Here is a 19,306-nt window from a genome sequence, read left to right as displayed (position 1 = left end):
CACTAAATTTTAATTTCATAAAATCTGTGATTTTGTCTTTGACGAAAATAATTTAAAAATGTATTGAAAATGTTATGGATTTATTTAAAAATATGATTTAGGTTACACATCAAAATAACTTTACTCAATTTATTTTTAAATTTTATAAGTTGCTTCTAATTTAGTTCTTACGATATATTTGGAAATTATAGGAAAATCTATTGAATATTAAATTATTTTCTTGTATAGCACTATAGCCTATATTTATTAGCAAATGCTAACAAAATGAATAATTGCACATTCTACTTAACTACTTTTATTTTGCATATAATATAAATCCTAGTCCTAGTAACGACAAATAAACAACGATAATTAATATTATATGGTCACATTTCGTCCGTCGAATTTAAAATGAGACGTTGTGATAAATAGGTATATCTATAAAATGCCAATAATAATTTTCGATAAATTTCATGAGCCAATATGTGGTCTATCGAATAGGCCATAATGTTAATAATATTGTTGGACGTTATAATAATTATGGCTGAAGAGAAAGAAAAAAACATCCAACGCACACGTATTTTCGCAATTCTTGGATTTTTGACGAGATATAATATACATCATTATATAATAACACAACACTATCATATATGCACACATTATACTTAATACGTATTACTGTATATTATAATATATCGTTCCGATCCTCCGTAAGTGGAATTTATAATTTTTTTGTTCTGGTCATAACTGCTAACTAGTAACAAACGTGAACATCTACGATGTTTGCAAAACAATCACAACACCGCAGAAAAATCGTCGGCAGATGTACGCAAAGACGTCGGTCTATTGTGTAGTATTGTTATGTTTACAATATCATTTCACTGGACGCGAGTTACGTCGCATCTCTTCGCCAAATATTGTTTATTGTGCTCAAGCCACGACATTCCGATGACTTGTGGTCGGCGATGAAGACATAATATTATCCTCACGTCGTGTCCGAAATTGTGGAGTGCAATATAAAATTGCGCCGTCGAACCGTATAACGCGGTAAGATCATAACTATTATTATTATTATTATTATACAATTTTTTTTTAAACGTAAGAAAAACGCTATATTGTTATATTATAAAATTAAAAATAAGCTACCTAGTCAATTGATTGTTTTTATTTTTGTAAGCAATTATTATTACAAATTACCTATTACAAGTAAATATTACTTAGTAGGTATTATTACTTATATTTACAAAGAACATTTTAAAATTACTATTTACAATAAAAATAGTGCATTTATATAAAATGATTTATCTGGTATTTATCATGGGTTAGTCCGGATTTATATGTTTTTACATGGGTATCGTTTCTGAGTTTATGCATTTTTATGAAAGCAAAAAATGTAGATGGTACAGTATACAGTAGACACTAGACAGTTGTAGTATAGCCGGCATAGTTCAACAATTAAAAGTAGGGTTGGCACGCGTAGACAAAAACCTTACTATAATTCAAAAGTGGGAATAAGTTTGTGCAGTCAGAAAAAATCATTAAAAAAAACCCCTGCGCAAAAATAAAGTAAAATAAATATTGTACTTGTAGGTATATATTATGAAATATTTTATGGACATTAAGGTTCTAATTTATGGAAACTAAGGTTTTACTCAATAACTATGGGTTTACCTATATTATATTACTTTACTAATTATTACGTACTTATTTACGTAGTTTTTATAAATTATAAATTATGATTTTTTCACCTTCATGGACTAATCCTAGAGTTGATATTTTATATCGAGATTCGAGAATAATAGCTGTTACCATTACTTATTAGTATTACTGTATTAGCCATTAGGTAGGTACAGCGTAACTGCGTAAGTAGTTACTAACTGCTTTAACATTTAACAATAATTGTATTTGATAACACTGACCTTTGTATTTAAAAAATACAACGAGATAATAATAGTTTATATTTATTATTTACCTTTATAATATTTGTCTTGAAAATTATTAAAACGTTCTTATCTTATAATTTTCAGACATATTTTCAAACTTTTTTATTCAAGTTTAAAAGTTTCAATACAAAACTACAGACTTAGATACACCAAGTAGATACATTTAAATAAAGAAGATAATTCAATTACGAATAATTTTAATTGAAATGTTCGTAATATTTTAATGTCAATAATGGTTTACTTGATTTAATGTAGGTATTATTACCTACGTATACTTTCAAACTCAATTTTTTTCTCAACTTAAATAGTAGGTAGATATAGGTGACTTACCTGTTATCAATTATGATGTAGAATGCAATGTTTGTTTAACTAGTGTTGTTGTTTATAATCTAAAAGGACTTCCTTAGTTCATTGTTATGTTACTCAGTTATTTTACCTACACAGTATTTCTAGTTGTCACGAACAAGTTTAATGACTCAATAATGATACATACCACGGCTACACTATACGACAAGCATATTATTATTGTTATAGTAAAGGTATGATATGCCTGATAAATAAATAATAAAATAAAATACACATTTAGCAATGAAGAAAATTAATTTATTATAGATTATCCATTTTTAAACTAGCCGACATTGAAATGCATGTATGTTGAAAAAAATTTGATGCTAATATGCTATGAAAAATTGTCATACACTCATATTAAACAATAAGAACACGAAGCCATTTTTGTATAATTATTATGATTTATGGATTATCTGTTACCATTTTTACCAAAATTATTAATTTTTATCACCAGACATTAAACATTTGAATATTATAACGAACATAGCCCATAGCATTGCAGGTCATATTCAATCTAAGTTCCTTCTTCAAAATCAAATTAAATGATATCATTTATATAACATAATAAATTAATGAATAGTACCTAGTACTTGGAAATATTTATGACTGTTGAATGACGTATCACAAAGATTATTATGGTAAATCAATAGTAGCATTGATTATAGTATTTGTAAATTGATTATAATATACGATATTCATTATTTAAAATCAAGCTTTTATGCAAAATGTCTTACTTACTATTATTTGCAATACATTTTGAGTAGATTTTTAGGATTAAAATATTAACTGTAATAAACTATGTTTTATAGTTTTTTACACAAGGTACTAATTAAATATTATGTCATCACTAAAAATGTTAAAAATTACCTATGCCGAATGTTATATCATGGCGTATAAATGATCTACAATATAATATATTACTTCATTAAATGTGTGATATAAATTATTAACTAATTATTTAAGATCACCCACTTTTATAATACCGAATGAAAAAATATGTTTTAAAATTGTGTATTGAGAAAAGCATTTTTTCTACACAATGGTTTTATATTCCCCTAAAGTGGATTTTATTTTAAATTAAATGATATTTTATGAAAATTTTATTATTGGAACATAAATACTTTAACAGGACGCTATACCCGCATGCGTTGTCTCCGTCTTACAAATTTACAACATAACCAAAAACTATTTTGCGCGGGATAGAATCACTTCCTCGATATTTATAGTAGAATTACCGAAATTCCACAACGCATAGGAAACAGCTTTATCTGTGTCGTAGCGTTTTAATTATTTGGATAAGATAAATTAAATTAAAGTTATCAGTTTGAGAACATTAGAATTTTTTTTGTTTTTTTCATTTAATTATTAAAAATTATTGGTAAATGTTATCAAAAAAAATAAAAACGCCACGACGTAGAAAAAGTTGTTCTCTATGCGTTGTGAAATGTTGGTAATTCTATTATAAATACCGAGTGAGTGGTTCTATCCCGCGCAAAACAGTTTTTTGCTATGTTGTACATTTGTAAGACGCATGCGGGTATAGCGCAGGGCCGTCCCAACGATTTGCGTGGCCCGGGGCAGAGTAAAATGGCGGGGCCTAAAATGCCTAAAATGTCATTATCGCACGTCAGTTGCATATCGCATATGGGAGCTATACTCCCCAAATTTGAAACTCAAATGTGCGCAAATAATCTTAACAAATATAGTACCTTGCACCTACAACAACATGAATAAGTAAATTAACTAATAACGCACCGTGTCATATAATCAAACTTAATGTAATAAATAAAAATTATCAAAAAAATATTGACAAAATAAGACAACAAATATGAAATATAGCAATAGGTACAATATAAAAATATATTAAAAATTAACTTTTCTGCTCTTTATATACGCAAATTGATCAATAATATCATCATATTTTAATTGGTCAGCAATTTCTTTTTCGATAGAGATTATAGCTAAGTTGGTGATTTTTACTTGTGACAACGTGCTTCGGAGATAGTTTTTTTATTAATTTCAGCTTTGAAAACGATCGTTCTGCTGAAGCAGTAGTTACGGGCATAGTATTCAGCTAATATTGGTAGGTAGTAAAAATTACACCAATTAAATGTATAAAATATAAATATAATAGGTAGTGTTATTATAAATTTATAAGTACTACTTACATGTAATTGTGTCGTAACATCGGAATCATCGGATAAAATTTTCGGTTTATTCAAAAACTTTACTAACAAACCACGAATGGAGTTTATGTTTACTTCAATTTGTATTTTTTTTTTTTAATTTTTCACTACGACCAGATAAATATTTTCGGAACTTGTCTCGTGGCCTTAACATTTTTGATTTTATATTTAATATTATTATATTATTTACCAGTTCAAAAGTTCAATAGAATATAATGATGGCTTATTAGTTAATATTACTTATTATTAACGTCGTACGTGGTATGCAGTAGCCAGTAACCAGTAAATTACCTATTGCTATTATTACTATTACTAGGGCTGTGAATTTAATGCACTAAAAAACCTTAAAAAATGCATTAAAAATGTCAAAAATATGCAATAGAATATGCACTTAAAATGCATAAAATATAGTATAAAATTTACTAAAAATGGTTTTTAATTTAATTTTTATATTTATATTAATATTGGGTACAGGATATTAAACATTAGTACAAAAAAGTGTTTATTTAAAAAAAAAAAAAAAATAATGAAAATGTTGATTGAATTTGAATTTATATTTGCATTAAGTTAATGCTATTCACCTGAAACATATTTAAAAAAAATTCGAATTTAACACCATACATTACAGTGACTCACTTGTAACCTACTGTACAGCAGAGCGACAACCACTTATCCACCTTTTTTAAAATTATTTTGTATTAATTATATACTATTAAATACATATTGTTATTTAGAACCCTCGTATAGTATAGTTTATACAACTGTCCATGTCGTTTCCGCCGCGGTGTAATGCGTTATTTTATGATTTATTCAACAGTTTTCGTCGCCTTTAGTGTTTGATGGCTTAAATATTTCTTGGTACATATTATAATACCCGTGTATCGTTTATACTACGTTTATACTCTGTATAATTAACTAACGAATTTTTTTATTTAAGTTATATATTCTAACGATTTTTAGTCGTTAAATCTGTAACAAATGATTAGATATACACTCGACAAAACAAAAAAAAAGAAACAATATTTTTTTTTGTTTTCACAAAATTTATTTATTAATAACAAAAAAAAAAAAATAATACAAAAATGTAGAAACAATATTTTTAAAAACAGAAATAGTATTTTGGTTGAAAAAAATTAGCACATTGGCTATCAATAATATATTAAAAAAGGGCCGAGAATAAGAAAAAAAAATCGAAATTTACAACATATGAACAATTGGACAATTTGAAATAATTTATAGAAATAAAAGGAAAAAAAAAATACGTCGGGCAGGAGGTCAGGACACAATATCGACAAGGGGGAGAGGATGCAAGATGGCGAATTTTGGTGCGGATATATTATGCAATGTTATTGGCCGCTGGTCACCTCTGCACGTTCTCACGACCTGTCCCGCGGGCTGCCGAGTATGTCGCGGGCGCGTTTGCTCGGACGCTTGACGACCTTGCCCAGCCGGCGAGGCCAAACCGATACGGCCGCGGAGCGACCACGGACGTCGGCGACGAACGGCGGCTATAGTGCGCGATGTTGTGCGCGTTGACGGTCGACGGCGCGACGACTCTGCCGACGGACGGCGAAGACCAAGACACGGAGCGAGCGAATCGAGATTTTGTGCTGCGGAACCGGCGGGGACGAGCGAAGCGGCCAATGTGAGATTACCGCGGGGCGAAAAGTCGAGAGTCAGCCGACCGCAGCGCGATCCTCAACTCTCGGTAATTTTCGCCCTGGCGTTGTCCCTTCGGCCGCCTCTTCGTTCCGCCGCCGTGGTGGTGAAGTCCCGCGCCGCCAGACCCCGAAACCGTTAAGTTTCCTTGGATCCGGCGACGCTGACGTTCCCGTGTTCCTAGCACGCAAATCTCCATACCACTCACCCCGTGCCAAGGTCTCCGCCGCTGCCGTCGTGCCGAGTCGCCATCGCCGTCGTCATCGTCGGTGTACCGTCGGGGCGGAATCGTTGCCCGCGCCGGTACCTCTACTACTAGCCGCCGTGTCGTCGCCGTCGTCCGTCGCCGCCGCCGCCGCTCCACGTGACCGTAACTGCAGCCGGGCGCTCGCCGAGCCGCCAGAGGGTCTCGCGCGTCCAAGACGACCGAGCGCGCTACGCCCGCGAACAACCCGTCGCGCCGCGGGTGACCGGAGAACGTGCGTGGGTGACTTACCGCCGCGCACCGTCCGTGCTCTTTCTCACATCCTCCCCTCCTCTGTATCGCCGTCATCCTGCCCGTCGTCTACGGCCAAGGGGTGAGCTGCGGACGGGTTCTCATCGGCAGCAGCACAGAGCCCGGAAAAAGCGTCTCACGCTTTTCCACCTCGTACTAGGTGGATCGATTTTTCCGGGTGCTGCCGCCGGGTCCAGCCAACCGACCAGCTCACCAAGACTATTTTTTACAACTATACCCCTGGCCGGCTCAATTTTCTCATCCAACACGTCTTCTGTACGCAAAACGTCGTCGAGCGGTCCGCCCTCAGGAGTCGGAGTGGGATCGACAGGCCCCGACTCCGAGGACGGCGCGTCCCCACACGACGACGTACAGCTGCTCGCCAACAAAACGGAATGGTCCTCTTCTGCTTCCGAAATTTTCGAATTGTCGTCTTCCTGGACAGTGTTGTTGTTGCCGAGCGGTGCTGCCTCCGGGATCGGAGCAAGCTCCGACTCTGCTGCAGATGACAGCGCATCGCCGCTCGGCAATCCATCACTGTGCAAGGAGACGGACTCCTCGGCGTCTTCGTCGAACTCCTGTCCATCTGCGCCTCCAAGAATCGGATTTTGTCCTTCAGGCTCCGACTCCGGGGTCTGATCGTCGCCACTCGCAGTAGTAGCGCCCGAATCAATGGCAGATAGAAGAAGGGTAACTAAACCCACGAGATATTCGTCTGTTTCATCAGCGTAAGTGCCATCCATAATGTTGACAACAATGTCTTCTAAGATTTCAAGCAATATGACGTTTACAGCGTCGATGTTATAATAGTTAGTTGCCATCTTTTGTTTGAGCGAAGATAATATGTATACGTGTACGTTGGGATTTAATCGAGAATTGCTAATGAGCTAAATACAAATCGTCCAACACAGAGACCGATCTCCGAGAAAATCTCCCAGACGACGACGACGTGTATTACTACTAGCCGGCCAGTAATATGTTTATCGTTCTCGTCGGCCCGCAGCATTAGAATTTCGAGCGCGTTAATTTTTCTAAAGACCATTATTGATATAATAATATTATACCTCAAGTTGGGGAAAAAAATGTAGAATATTTGTATAATTTTTTTAATATGTCACTTGTATGGAAATATCACAATATTGTTACTATTTTTGACGAACTATGTGTAGGTACTTTTAATGTATTTATTTTATATTGTGGATACCAGTGTGCAGTGGAATTTACACTTGGTAAATAAATGTATGGGTAATGTTAGTAGGCAGGTGTTGATTTGGCCCTAGACTTCAGAGAAAGAGACTGTTACCAAGAGCCCTTCACCCCCGCTTAATATTGCAGATAAAATTAAGACATTGAGTATATAAACTTTAAAGAGGGATAGTATGGTTAATGGTTATATTTATCATCGGTTCGACTATAATACATGAATTGATAAATTTAAATGTGACATTATTTACAGGTACCTTTCTACAAAAAATTCTAAATAAACTTTACTAAAAATATTGTTAATAAATATTTTTTATAGGTGAAACAATGAATCAGCAATTTTCAGTCCTAGGATTATTTTTCTCTATATTGATTTTGGCAGAAAATTCAACGACAATATTAAATAATGTGTTGCAAAGTAAACCGATGAATATTGAAAACAACCATTCAACAATTGAGATGAAAACAACGTTTTTGAACAAGTAAACATGTTTTTATATTTTTAATTTTTATTATTTACATAAGTATATATAATGAAAAATCTAGGGAACTCACTATACAGTATAGTAGGTTTCGAGTATAACTAACTATTCAATAGGTAACTATAATGAATGTGTTACATTTTAATTTAGTCATTGCATTTACGAAAAATCATTCTAAGCGGAGATTAGCGTACCTACTGTAGATCGGCGTGAATAGGTTCCATAAAATAAATAGCTTACGATTAGTCGAAATATTTTCATAATTTTATGGTGTAGATATAGAAAATATTTATAGTTATTATTACGCAAAACTGAAAGTTTCAAGTACCTATGTATCAGTGGTGTACCCAGGGAAGTGGACCCAGGGTCCAGAAGTGGCCTCCCTAGGTTAATATCATAGTATTTCATTTATTTTTTAAAGATTCCCTGATATTGTCATAAAATCTTATTTATATCTTATATAATATATTATTGTAAATAATTAGGTATATATTATTATTATACATAGGCACCTAATTAATAGATAGGTAATATTATGTATGTTATAAAAGCGTAGGTATATTTTTCAAAAATACTTACCTATACATACTTGTTATAGGAATGCGGTGACTTTTAAGTTAAAATCTTAATATATCTATTAAATGTATTAAAACTATACTTATTGTTAGAATTATTGGTTCATTAGTAACTAGTAAGGATTTAATTATTAGATATTTTATAGTTGATTTTTTAAATTGACTTTTAATATACCTACTATTATATATAATTATATATTTTTGTTTGAAATATAATTATTTTTTTCAGAAAATTCATCAAATTTGACAGAACAAAGAATTTGAATGTACTTAATTCCACACTATTGAACAATATTGTACCTGTTTCGTCTTTTGTAAATTTTTCTCAAATCAATCGTTTTCCGAGACAAGTGTCAAATAAAAATAATAATGAAGATACTGAATATAAGCGACATATTAAAGTAATATTAGATTTGAAACCTGACAATTATGAAGATATGTATGATTATTATGATAGTGGAAAATATAATGACTATCGGGAGAAAAAAATCAATGGTCTAATAGATGAATTAAATTTACACAGGGAAATAGAACAAAATTCTAGACCAATAACAAGAAATTTAAAGGAATCACAAGAAAGAAAAAGATGTACTAAGACAATTACACAAAATTTAGATTCTACAAATCATCAACAATCTCAAAAACTACTTGCAACAAATATTGAGGATGGAATAGAACCAACGCTTAAATGTAGGGATTGTGAACTTTTAAAATCGAATATAAATCCAGGGGAACCTAAAAATAATTATAATAGTAATCAACAATTAGAACAAATGGGAGGCAATGATCACTTTGTTAAAGTTTTAAATCAATTAATTGACAAAATAAATAAACCAAAAAATGTTAAATCTACTTTAATTAAAGAACTACCTAAACAAAAAAGTATTGAACCAACTATGTTGGAAAATAGATTTGTAGAGAACTCAAATACAAATAGTTCTTCAGAAGAAGAATTGATAGTTAAATTTGAAAAAATAAAAGGAAATCGTATAATAAATAAACTTGAATCTAGTCCTGAAAATACTTTTGTAAATGGAAATTGGGTAAGAAATAAAATAATAGAAAATAAAGTTAATGATTGTAAACCAATAGAAAATGATCGCAGAAGTGGGTTAAATGATAAAAATGAATCGATTTCAAAAAATGACATAAAACAATTGAATTTAAAAGATTCTAAGAATCAAGTTATTGAAACTGATGACAATATTTCTAATAAGTTTAAAGATTTATCAGTAGTTACTGCGAAAGAAAATACATACATTTCGACATCTCCACTTCCGGAAGAAAACGAACACCTTTTATTCTCTAGAGAGACCATTAGGCCTTTTGTTGTGTCGTCTACATCAACAGATAAAACAGATTCTAGTATGATTGACGGTAATTATAAATTAAAATTTACAACCAAAGCTTATACAGATCAATTTAATAAGGAAGACAATATTTCGAGTTACAATGAGAATAATAAAAATCAAGACAAACAATTTGAACCATCTATAAATAATTTTCCAACAATGGCGGCAATATTTGAATCAACTGAAGAAGTAACATCAGATTTAAATGAGACAACGAAACTACAACACCCAGATGGAATCACAGAGTCTAATGATAATAATCCAAACTCAAATTATTCGACCGGTGACACAATTGTAGAGGAAAACCAAAATAATTCTTTGGATGATAATATGAATTGTAATTGTAATAAAAAAATAATCAAGAATATTTTAAGTTCGACAGTAGTGACCAATATCACAGAAATAAAAACTGATATGGATACATCACCAAGTAATTTAAAAATGAATAGTCATAAACGTTCAAATCAACTACTAAAAAAAAATGGTGAAATAAATAGGTCTACAAATAATAATAATGAAGAAAATTTAATAAAAAATAAAAAGGATTTGAACTCCAATTTCTCGGGGAAAAAACAAGCAACAGTCGAAAGTACAAGTAAAAATAATCTTAAAGAATCAAATTTAAACGTGTTACAAGGCTCAGTGTTAAATATTGATGGGAATCATTCACGAGGTACGAAAGATAGTAAAACAAATAAAAATAAAGAAAGTGATTCAAACAATTCTTCATTTAGCTCCATAACTCCTGAATTAAAAATGAAGAGTCAACAAAAAAGAAATAACGATGAAAATATCAACAAGATGGAAGAAATTAATAATAAAAGAATGTCTTTAATTCGCAAGAACTTACCACAGATAAATACGAGGCAATTTGTTGCAAAATTAAAACGTTTACCACAGAACGATGATATTTCTGTAAGAAATGATAACACGGAACACAATAATATGGACAAAATAAGAGAAAATAATAACAGGGAAAACGATAATATGGATAAAATTACAGAAAATAATAACATTTTTACCAAGAGTTCTGCTCAAAAACTAAATAAGATTATTAGCCGTACTCCACTTAAGACTATACCAGAAATATCAAGTAAAAAAATAGAAAATATTACAAAAAAGAGTCCGGGACATCTTGTTGAAAAAATAAAACTTAATATTCCAATAAACTCAAAGTTATATACAACAAGTAATGTTGGCGATTACGATAATACCAATTATATGACAAGAACTAAAAAAATATTTGCTTCTCCCAAAATTTTGTCACAGGTACCAATAAAACATATTAACAAGAATTTACCTCAAACTACATCGAGAAATCTAGAAAAACTTATAGAAAATGATGATGATAATGCTACACAAAATATTCCAAGACAATTGATTACAGGATCAGATAAATATACTTCATTTAATCCGAATACCCATATTGGTCAAAATCTCAAAGAAAATAATATGAATAAAAAAATAATTTCTCGAAAAGATGGTATAATTACAAATAATTTAGATCCTGTTCAATTACAAAGACCATCGAGCTTGCTAAAATCTATTGAAAGCACTAAAATTCAAATGACACCCAAAAATAAAATTGTAAATAATTATTCAACAAAAATGCCTACATACAATAAAAATAATAATATTATGATAAATAAAAATGTTTCAAAGACAAAAATATCCAAACCGGCTATATTAATCCAAAATCCAAAAAAGATTAGTTCTTCAGATACAACAGAACAGATGAAAAATAACGAAAATATGTCAATATTAAAATTAAATAATGCAAAAACAAAACCAAGTTTAGTACCGTTATTTTCAGACAAAATAGCTAAAACCAAATACAACCTTTTTGACAAACCACTTACCTCAAGTTTGAAAAATAAAAATATTCTTAACGACCAATCTCCAACAGAGCGAATTTTTATTAAAAAATCAGATATAAAACATAATTTAAAATCCAAGGATGACGCTGATTCGAATGTTTTGTTGAAGTCCTATCCGCCAGAAAAATCTCAAATAGAAAACCTATATGATCATGAACATGCACCTTACACTAAAGAATATTTAGAGCCAATTTTATTTCGTGAATCCTCGGAAAAGGCTAACATTTCAAATAAAAATACTCAGTTTGTTATTCAGTCCCCAATCAGCAGACAATCTTCAAATAGAAACCGAAAGGATAATAAATTAGACGTACAACTGTCGCAACCGGTGCCGGTCAACCGTTCAGAACAAGACAAAAACCACGATGATACCCAAAAAAACAATAAAGTTGAAGTTAATGTCAAAAAACAAAAAAAACAGCCAGATTTGAATACATTAAACGATGTTCCGATAAATAACGATAATCTGAACAATGATAAATATGATGTATGGAATCCCAACGACAAATCTCCAAACCCGAATAGATTCGGAGTACTTTCGCAAGTGAAAATAGCCGACGGCGTATTTAAGATACCTTTGGTGAGCCAAACAAGTGTTGATAATAATGGTTCCAAGTATGTGTCTGACATTTTTATACCAATTGAAAAACCCGATGGTCGGCACTCGGCTATATCCCTTACAAAGTTATTAACTGGTGATTTTAAATTATTAAATGAACCGGGAGTTGAAAATCTTTCAATCATACAACATACACCTGAAATAGATTCAAGTGATTCGACATTGGGTTCAACGCGTACTTCAACAGACTGCGAGAGTTCAGATATTACTGATTATTCGGTCAATCCAAATCCGACGAAGATTCTAAAAACGATTAAAGATGACAAAAAACTATCTGCACCCATACATATAATACAAATAATCAACAACGGTCAGTGTCAGTACAAGCATAACGGTACTGATGCTGTAAAAAAATCCGTACACGACGACGATGAACGTAAATTTCGTAAATTCCGAAATGAAGGTAGAAGATTATCATCCGTAAGATCTCAAAATACGCCTAATAATAACAAACCGATAGATCGAAAAATCGGAGACGCGTACAATCATTTTGATTCAAGAATTCTAGATAGGTTTTTACAAGTTTACTCTCCACACTTGGTTTGATAGGTACTTTAATAATTATACAGCCTAGACAAAAATAAATTATATTGATATATTCATTGCTTATTTTACATGAATGTAAACATTTTTTTTTTTATAAATATATGACCGATACCAGCCAAGATACAATATTCTTATGACTAATTAACACTATAATATAATTATTTGTACATTTTATATTTTTATATCGATTATTTTTTGTTCAAATTTAAATTATGTATCTGAACTTCATACATCTGTTAAATAATTATTTTTATAACAAGTAGTTATGATATCTTATAATGTGTCCTTCTTTGTTCAGTGGAATTGTAATAGTAAAATTAGATAAGTTGTACCAGCAACCAAAGCCTGAAAAATAAACAAAAGGTATAAGAAAAATTGATTTTGTTTATTTTTTATTATTAATTCATAATTATATACAAAAGAGTCAATACTATTCAATATTTATATTAAAAGTAGAAACCGTTTATAATGATTAATGAGTAATGACATTCAAGGGACTAGTCAATATTAGTCATAATAACCGATCGTCATTACAAAAAAATAACATTTAAAAACTTAATTATGTATACAATCAATGTGTCATATTTTTATCACTAAATAATGACTTCAATACATACAAAAGAAAATAAAAAACGTTGTTTTTTATTTCAAAATTAAATTTACTTATATCTTATATTTAGTATAAAAATCATGCAGTATTTTTTTCAATTTTTTTCAAATTTGTTTTTAGTATTAAGTATTATCAGTTGTTATATTAGCTTCGATAAAAGTTGAATACAGTCATTATAGATAATAGATTTTTCAATATAACCAAAACAACCGTAATAACATCCGTATAGTCATTTATCATTATACAGTATACAGATGAACTACGAAGTAATATAGACTAATACTATTCGTTTGCGCACACTTCAAATATTTTTACCTGAAAACTAACAACTCGTTTGCGCACAACGAAAAATGTTAAAAACCATTAAAAATGACGAGTCGTTTGCGTACAACTATTAAATCACAGATTATATATTCTGAAAAATTATGTTTTGGCCTAACTCTGATTTTCCTCCAGTATGTGGGAATGTGCACCAAGTAAAAATCTAAAGACAACGAATGGCGTAGAAAATTTTCATCGTCATTACAATAACCAATTTTACTCACCACATCCAAACATGTACCTACCTATAGTTATCAAAACAACTATATTACAAATTCAATTTAGACTTAGACTTCAATTCAATAAAGAATAATACAATTAATGTTTAATGAAAATAGATGCCACGGATAAATTAAATTTTTTAGACAAATGTTGGATAGAATTATGACTTATAACAAATCCATAAACCGTTTTGAATATTTAAATCAAATAGAAACAAAATACCATTGAAATAAATTAGTATAGGTAATGACAAAGACTATAAAATTCATAAAATTACACGACACATTTAATTTAAATTTTAAATTAAATTAACAAATAAGAAAACATAAGTAATAACATAAATTCAATTAACAAAAAAATGTTTCATGCATGTCGATACAGGCAGCCCTAGCCTATAAAATTGAGAGGGAAAAGAATCTTACTAAGACATAAAGCATTTAACACGTAGATATATTTTTTTTTTTTTAGTTTAGGTAGATTTTTGCTATAGTTAATGAACGCAAACGATTTCTAGGTTTGGGTCATTTTAAAAAGTCATTCAACATTTGTGTGCGCAATCAGTCCTTTATGTTATTACACCCGATATACCACTACAACCAGTGTCATTATAAACGGTCTCTACAGTTAAAAAAGCGGGTAAGTGGATGTCACTCTACTGTACAGTAGACAAGTGGGTCAATGTATAATGGATTGTATGAAACTTGAATTCAATGATATAATATCGAAAAACGATTCTGAGCGGAGACGGTTTATCAGTCATTTTTTCTATTTTTATTATTTATTAAATCAGGTAAGTTGAATTAATATTATAATATTATTATTTTTTATTCGTTTCTATGGTGATAGACAAAGCGTTCGAAATTAAAATCCCATTTTTAGTGGTTTTCCGTAATTTTTCGGTGATTTTTCCCGTGGCATTAAATAACTATTTAGAAAATCGAAAAATGACCTCTTTAAAGTACCATCTTGATTCAATTTTCTAAAAGATAAGGTACTATATGTTGAAATTGAAGCACTCCTTCTGGTAGAAATTTTGTAAAAAAATAAACACCATTGTAAAACCACTTAGCTTCCTCGCTCCGCTCAAAATCTAAAAGTTAGAAAAATTACACTTTTATTGCCATATGTTGGGTTTCCATGTTTCTATGGCAATGAAAAAATATTATGTTCAAATCGTAATTATAAAGCCGGATTCGCAATAACGTCGTTTTTTTCGTGTTGTGTGGCTTTCATCGTATCCTGATTGGCCGTGGGGGTATCATTCACTAACAATAATCTACCAGCAGATTCTCAGAGTTGGGTCAAGCTCAACTTTTTGACATAACACGACAGATGATGTAGCAGCAGTGAAGTGTAAGCCCGGCTTTAGAAATATAATTAAAATATCTAATTATTTTATCTGCTAATCAATCTAGGTACAATCTTTATCTTTCAACATTCATCGAATAGTATTATTTTAATAAAATATTAAATATATAAAAATCTAATTAATAACTATTAAATACATAATAATTATAGGAAACTAATTTATCAATATTAATGTTTATATTTTATTATAATACCTACGAGATAAGTATTTTAATGTTCTATGTTTCTATAAGAACTTAAAAAAACACAATTCACTAAGGACTAAATAAAAAATGAGTTATTTTAAATATTTATATTATACATGTACGTATAAGAATTAAGCAATTAAAACATTGGGAGTTGGAACGACAACTTACTATATATAACAAATCTGTACATATTTACTTTTTTTTTATTCTATTATACATATTGTTTTAATTTGATAGAAAATATCAACAGCGATGAATACTTAATTAAGTATGCAGTATTTAAGATTAAAAAGGTAGGTAATAAAAAATAAAATAAAACATTATGTTCAAGATCAAGAATGTATTTTACGACCCATTAAATTAAAAAGTGACAGGTACATCAATTTTTTTAGTCAAAAATTAAAATGTACCTACAACATATTTTACTATTTTAGTAACTCAAAATGGAGATATAAATTTGAAATGAGATGAAAAGATGAAAAGATGTACAATATTGCTATAGGTACCAAATTGTCTATATGATGCATGATGTTTGTTGTGAAGACTTATAAGGTAGGTAACTTTATTTTGTTTTGATATTGTTTTCTAGTTAGATCGTTACTTATAATGTTAAATGTTAATCCTTCGACTTAAGAGTATATTTATTGAATCATATATTATTCGTATATAAAACATTATATCTAATATAATACATTAAGCGTTAAATGTATAAATACAAATAATTTAGCTTTAATATTGCAACTTACAGAAGTGATGAGGCGAATGTTTAGTGTGAACAAATCACAAATAGTGAATTCTACTGGACGACTAGACAATTGACACAAGAATAGTTCTAACTAAAAAAATTAAAAAAATTGTTAGAAAATATCAAAATATTTTAGGTATTATAAAATACAAATTTAACCATACCTCTTTTTTTGTACTATTATCTGCGTAACGGTTATTTATATCAGTTATTATCATTTTTGGTCGGTGTGCCTAAAATGTAAGAAAATACAACCAAACAACATTTTTTTTTAAGAGTCAATCACAAATAAATCATTTTTATAGGTATATTTTTGTAAAAACCATATGTTACTCAACACTTGATTTTCTTTGAAAAATAATGACCTATATGTGCTGGTTGATATGACAGAATTAAACTAAATTATTCAATAGGTAGTTTCATTCGTCCTTAAATACACAAACATATAGGTACATATTAAAGTATTACAACGGAAAAACAATCCAGAAACAGCTTTAACCCATATCTATTTTAGTTTGATTATTCAACGACGATCCATGACCGACATTTTACTTATATTTTATAAAAATCATGATTAAAATATAATTGTAAGACTAACAAAAAATCCTAGCTTAGGCTAAAAAAGAGGGGACGACTGTCCCTATCACTTTCCCTTATACCCTCGTAGTCCTTAAGTAAAGAATAATAGATTTTAATTTTGAGTTTAAAATTAAGTTTCCAATTATAATAAATATTTATTATAATTGATTGAATATTACTTTTTTATTTAATTGGGTTGAAAAGGCTTCAACTTCTGAGGTTAGGTTACAACAATTGTGGTTACATTATATGTTTAACAGTTGAGGGAATTTGTGAAATATTTTTTTTACAGAATATTACTTTTATATGTTCAGAAATCAAAATGTAAAATTTAAAAAAATAGGAAGTCTTAAATATAAATAAGTAATACTGATGTTGAAAAAATAACTATTCAAGTAGGTATGGATTATAAATGCAGTTCTAAATGTGTCATCGAACACTCCGATCGAAGTGAGCCAATAGTATGTAATATTATTAGAAACCCATAATGTATAGGTGGACAAATAATCTATTTTCCAAAACGATGCAGATAATGTGTCACATAAATAACGACACCTTAAGATCCGTCACTGCAGTTTCTTCTCAGTTTTCGCACGCGCGATCGGCAGCTATTAGTTAGGCCAAGGAACTATTATTTTATATTAGGTACCTATAAACTATAATATAATGACGTGTACTTAATACCTGTGTTGTGGTAACGTGCGACGTCAGTACGATCACACAAAATCTGAACGAGTATTGTAGCAGCCATCCGTAGAGTAGAACGTGCGTTTTGGTTACGTTGGACTCGACGGACACTTCACCGTAAATGTCGAATAATGTCATTATGAATAACAGACATATCGACAGCCCTAACTGTATTCCGTACAAGTCGTTGAGTTCTACGACGGTGCCTCGGACAAACTGATGCTTCATCCTGAGTAGTTCGACGCGGTCGGCTGGTTGATACCCGTTGGAGGATACCGAAAGTGGCGAACCGCTGCCGAGGGTATCCAAACCGATAAATAATGCGTTATCGTGACCGCGTCTTTCGCCTTGTCGTAGCACGACCGGGAATCTGTTTCCGGCTATGGTTTTTAACCTCAGCGCGGCCATTTCTTCATTGATCGATTGGAATTTCTGGTACAGACCGACACAACGCACGATAAAATGTATTTCTGTGGTGCAAATGCTCCAATTGTGTACGTACATCATTGTATAAAAAAACATCGTGTGTATCTTCCCATAGTTAGTGTAAATTAAATAAATTCTCAGTACGTTTATGGGCAATATGATGACGATGTACGAAGATATTATAGCCATAGCAATGAATCGAATATGTCTTTTTTGGGAGATATTTACCGGAAAGTATAATTCATAGTCTTCGACTTTTTTCACGTAGTCCGGAAAATCGCTCTTACTTTTGTACATAATCGTGATTCTGCATAAGAGGCATGCGATGGCAATAGACCGGGAGAACATGGCTAATACCTCGGTTTTTACTGGATTTTTACATTCCGACAACGAACAAATGGTGGCAGATGCATTTTTTAAATTCATTACACATGTCGTTGCTAAAGCCAAAAAGTATACTAGTTTTAGACTGGACAACGATTTATTGAAATAGAACTTAAACATTATACTAGAGAAAATATCGCAACATAACCCTGAATTATAAAAACAATAATGTGATCAACAAATTGTGTGTTTTATAAAATATAATTGCTGAACGGATCGCACAGAAATATGTGATGGACATTTGTTTACTTATAATTATTTTGAGAAGTGGCGTGTCATCATTTATACGAACACGTTATAAATATTTACTACCCTAAAAGGTTAACAATATTTTCTTATTAGTTCTCAATATTTAATAGCATGTTATTATTATGGCATTTATTTTGTAAAGTTTTTTCAAAATGTTTTCGTACTGTTATAGAATATTATAAAAACACGATAAGCTACTTATTTTTAAATAACCTTAAATATTATTTTAAGAGTTTGTATTATGTTCATATTTCTTTATTTA

General features: G+C 30.7%; 3 protein-coding genes across 3 annotated transcripts; 1 reads left to right on the top strand and 2 right to left on the bottom strand.

Annotated features, from left to right (window-relative positions):
* Positions 1–898: 898 nt before the first annotated feature.
* LOC132952313 (metacaspase-2-like) lies at positions 899–13,536 on the top strand. The gene is made up of 3 exons (XM_061024588.1): positions 899–1,026; positions 8,134–8,296; positions 9,101–13,536. Exons 2-3 carry the CDS (start codon positions 8,142–8,144, stop codon positions 13,263–13,265), a joined length of 4,320 nt encoding a protein of 1,439 aa, XP_060880571.1. The 5' UTR covers positions 899–1,026; positions 8,134–8,141; the 3' UTR covers positions 13,266–13,536.
* On the bottom strand, positions 6,713–7,432 carry LOC132951768 (uncharacterized). Its single transcript, XM_061023704.1, has 2 exons — positions 6,985–7,432; positions 6,713–6,882 (listed from the first exon to the last, which is right to left on the bottom strand). The coding sequence occupies exons 1-2, from the start codon at positions 7,430–7,432 to the stop codon at positions 6,713–6,715; spliced, it is 618 nt and encodes a 205-aa protein (XP_060879687.1).
* Positions 13,491–18,915, bottom strand: LOC132952314 (uncharacterized). Its single transcript, XM_061024589.1, has 4 exons — positions 17,983–18,915; positions 16,884–16,952; positions 16,721–16,810; positions 13,491–13,610 (listed from the first exon to the last, which is right to left on the bottom strand). Exons 1-4 carry the CDS (start codon positions 18,913–18,915, stop codon positions 13,560–13,562), a joined length of 1,143 nt encoding a protein of 380 aa, XP_060880572.1. The 3' UTR covers positions 13,491–13,559.
* Between the last annotated feature and the right edge of the window lie 391 nt (positions 18,916–19,306).

This window comes from Metopolophium dirhodum, chromosome 9 (assembly GCF_019925205.1).
Source record: "Metopolophium dirhodum isolate CAU chromosome 9, ASM1992520v1, whole genome shotgun sequence".
Taxonomy (NCBI): domain Eukaryota; kingdom Metazoa; phylum Arthropoda; class Insecta; order Hemiptera; family Aphididae; genus Metopolophium; species Metopolophium dirhodum.
This window is presented reverse-complemented; position numbering and strand designations above follow the sequence as displayed.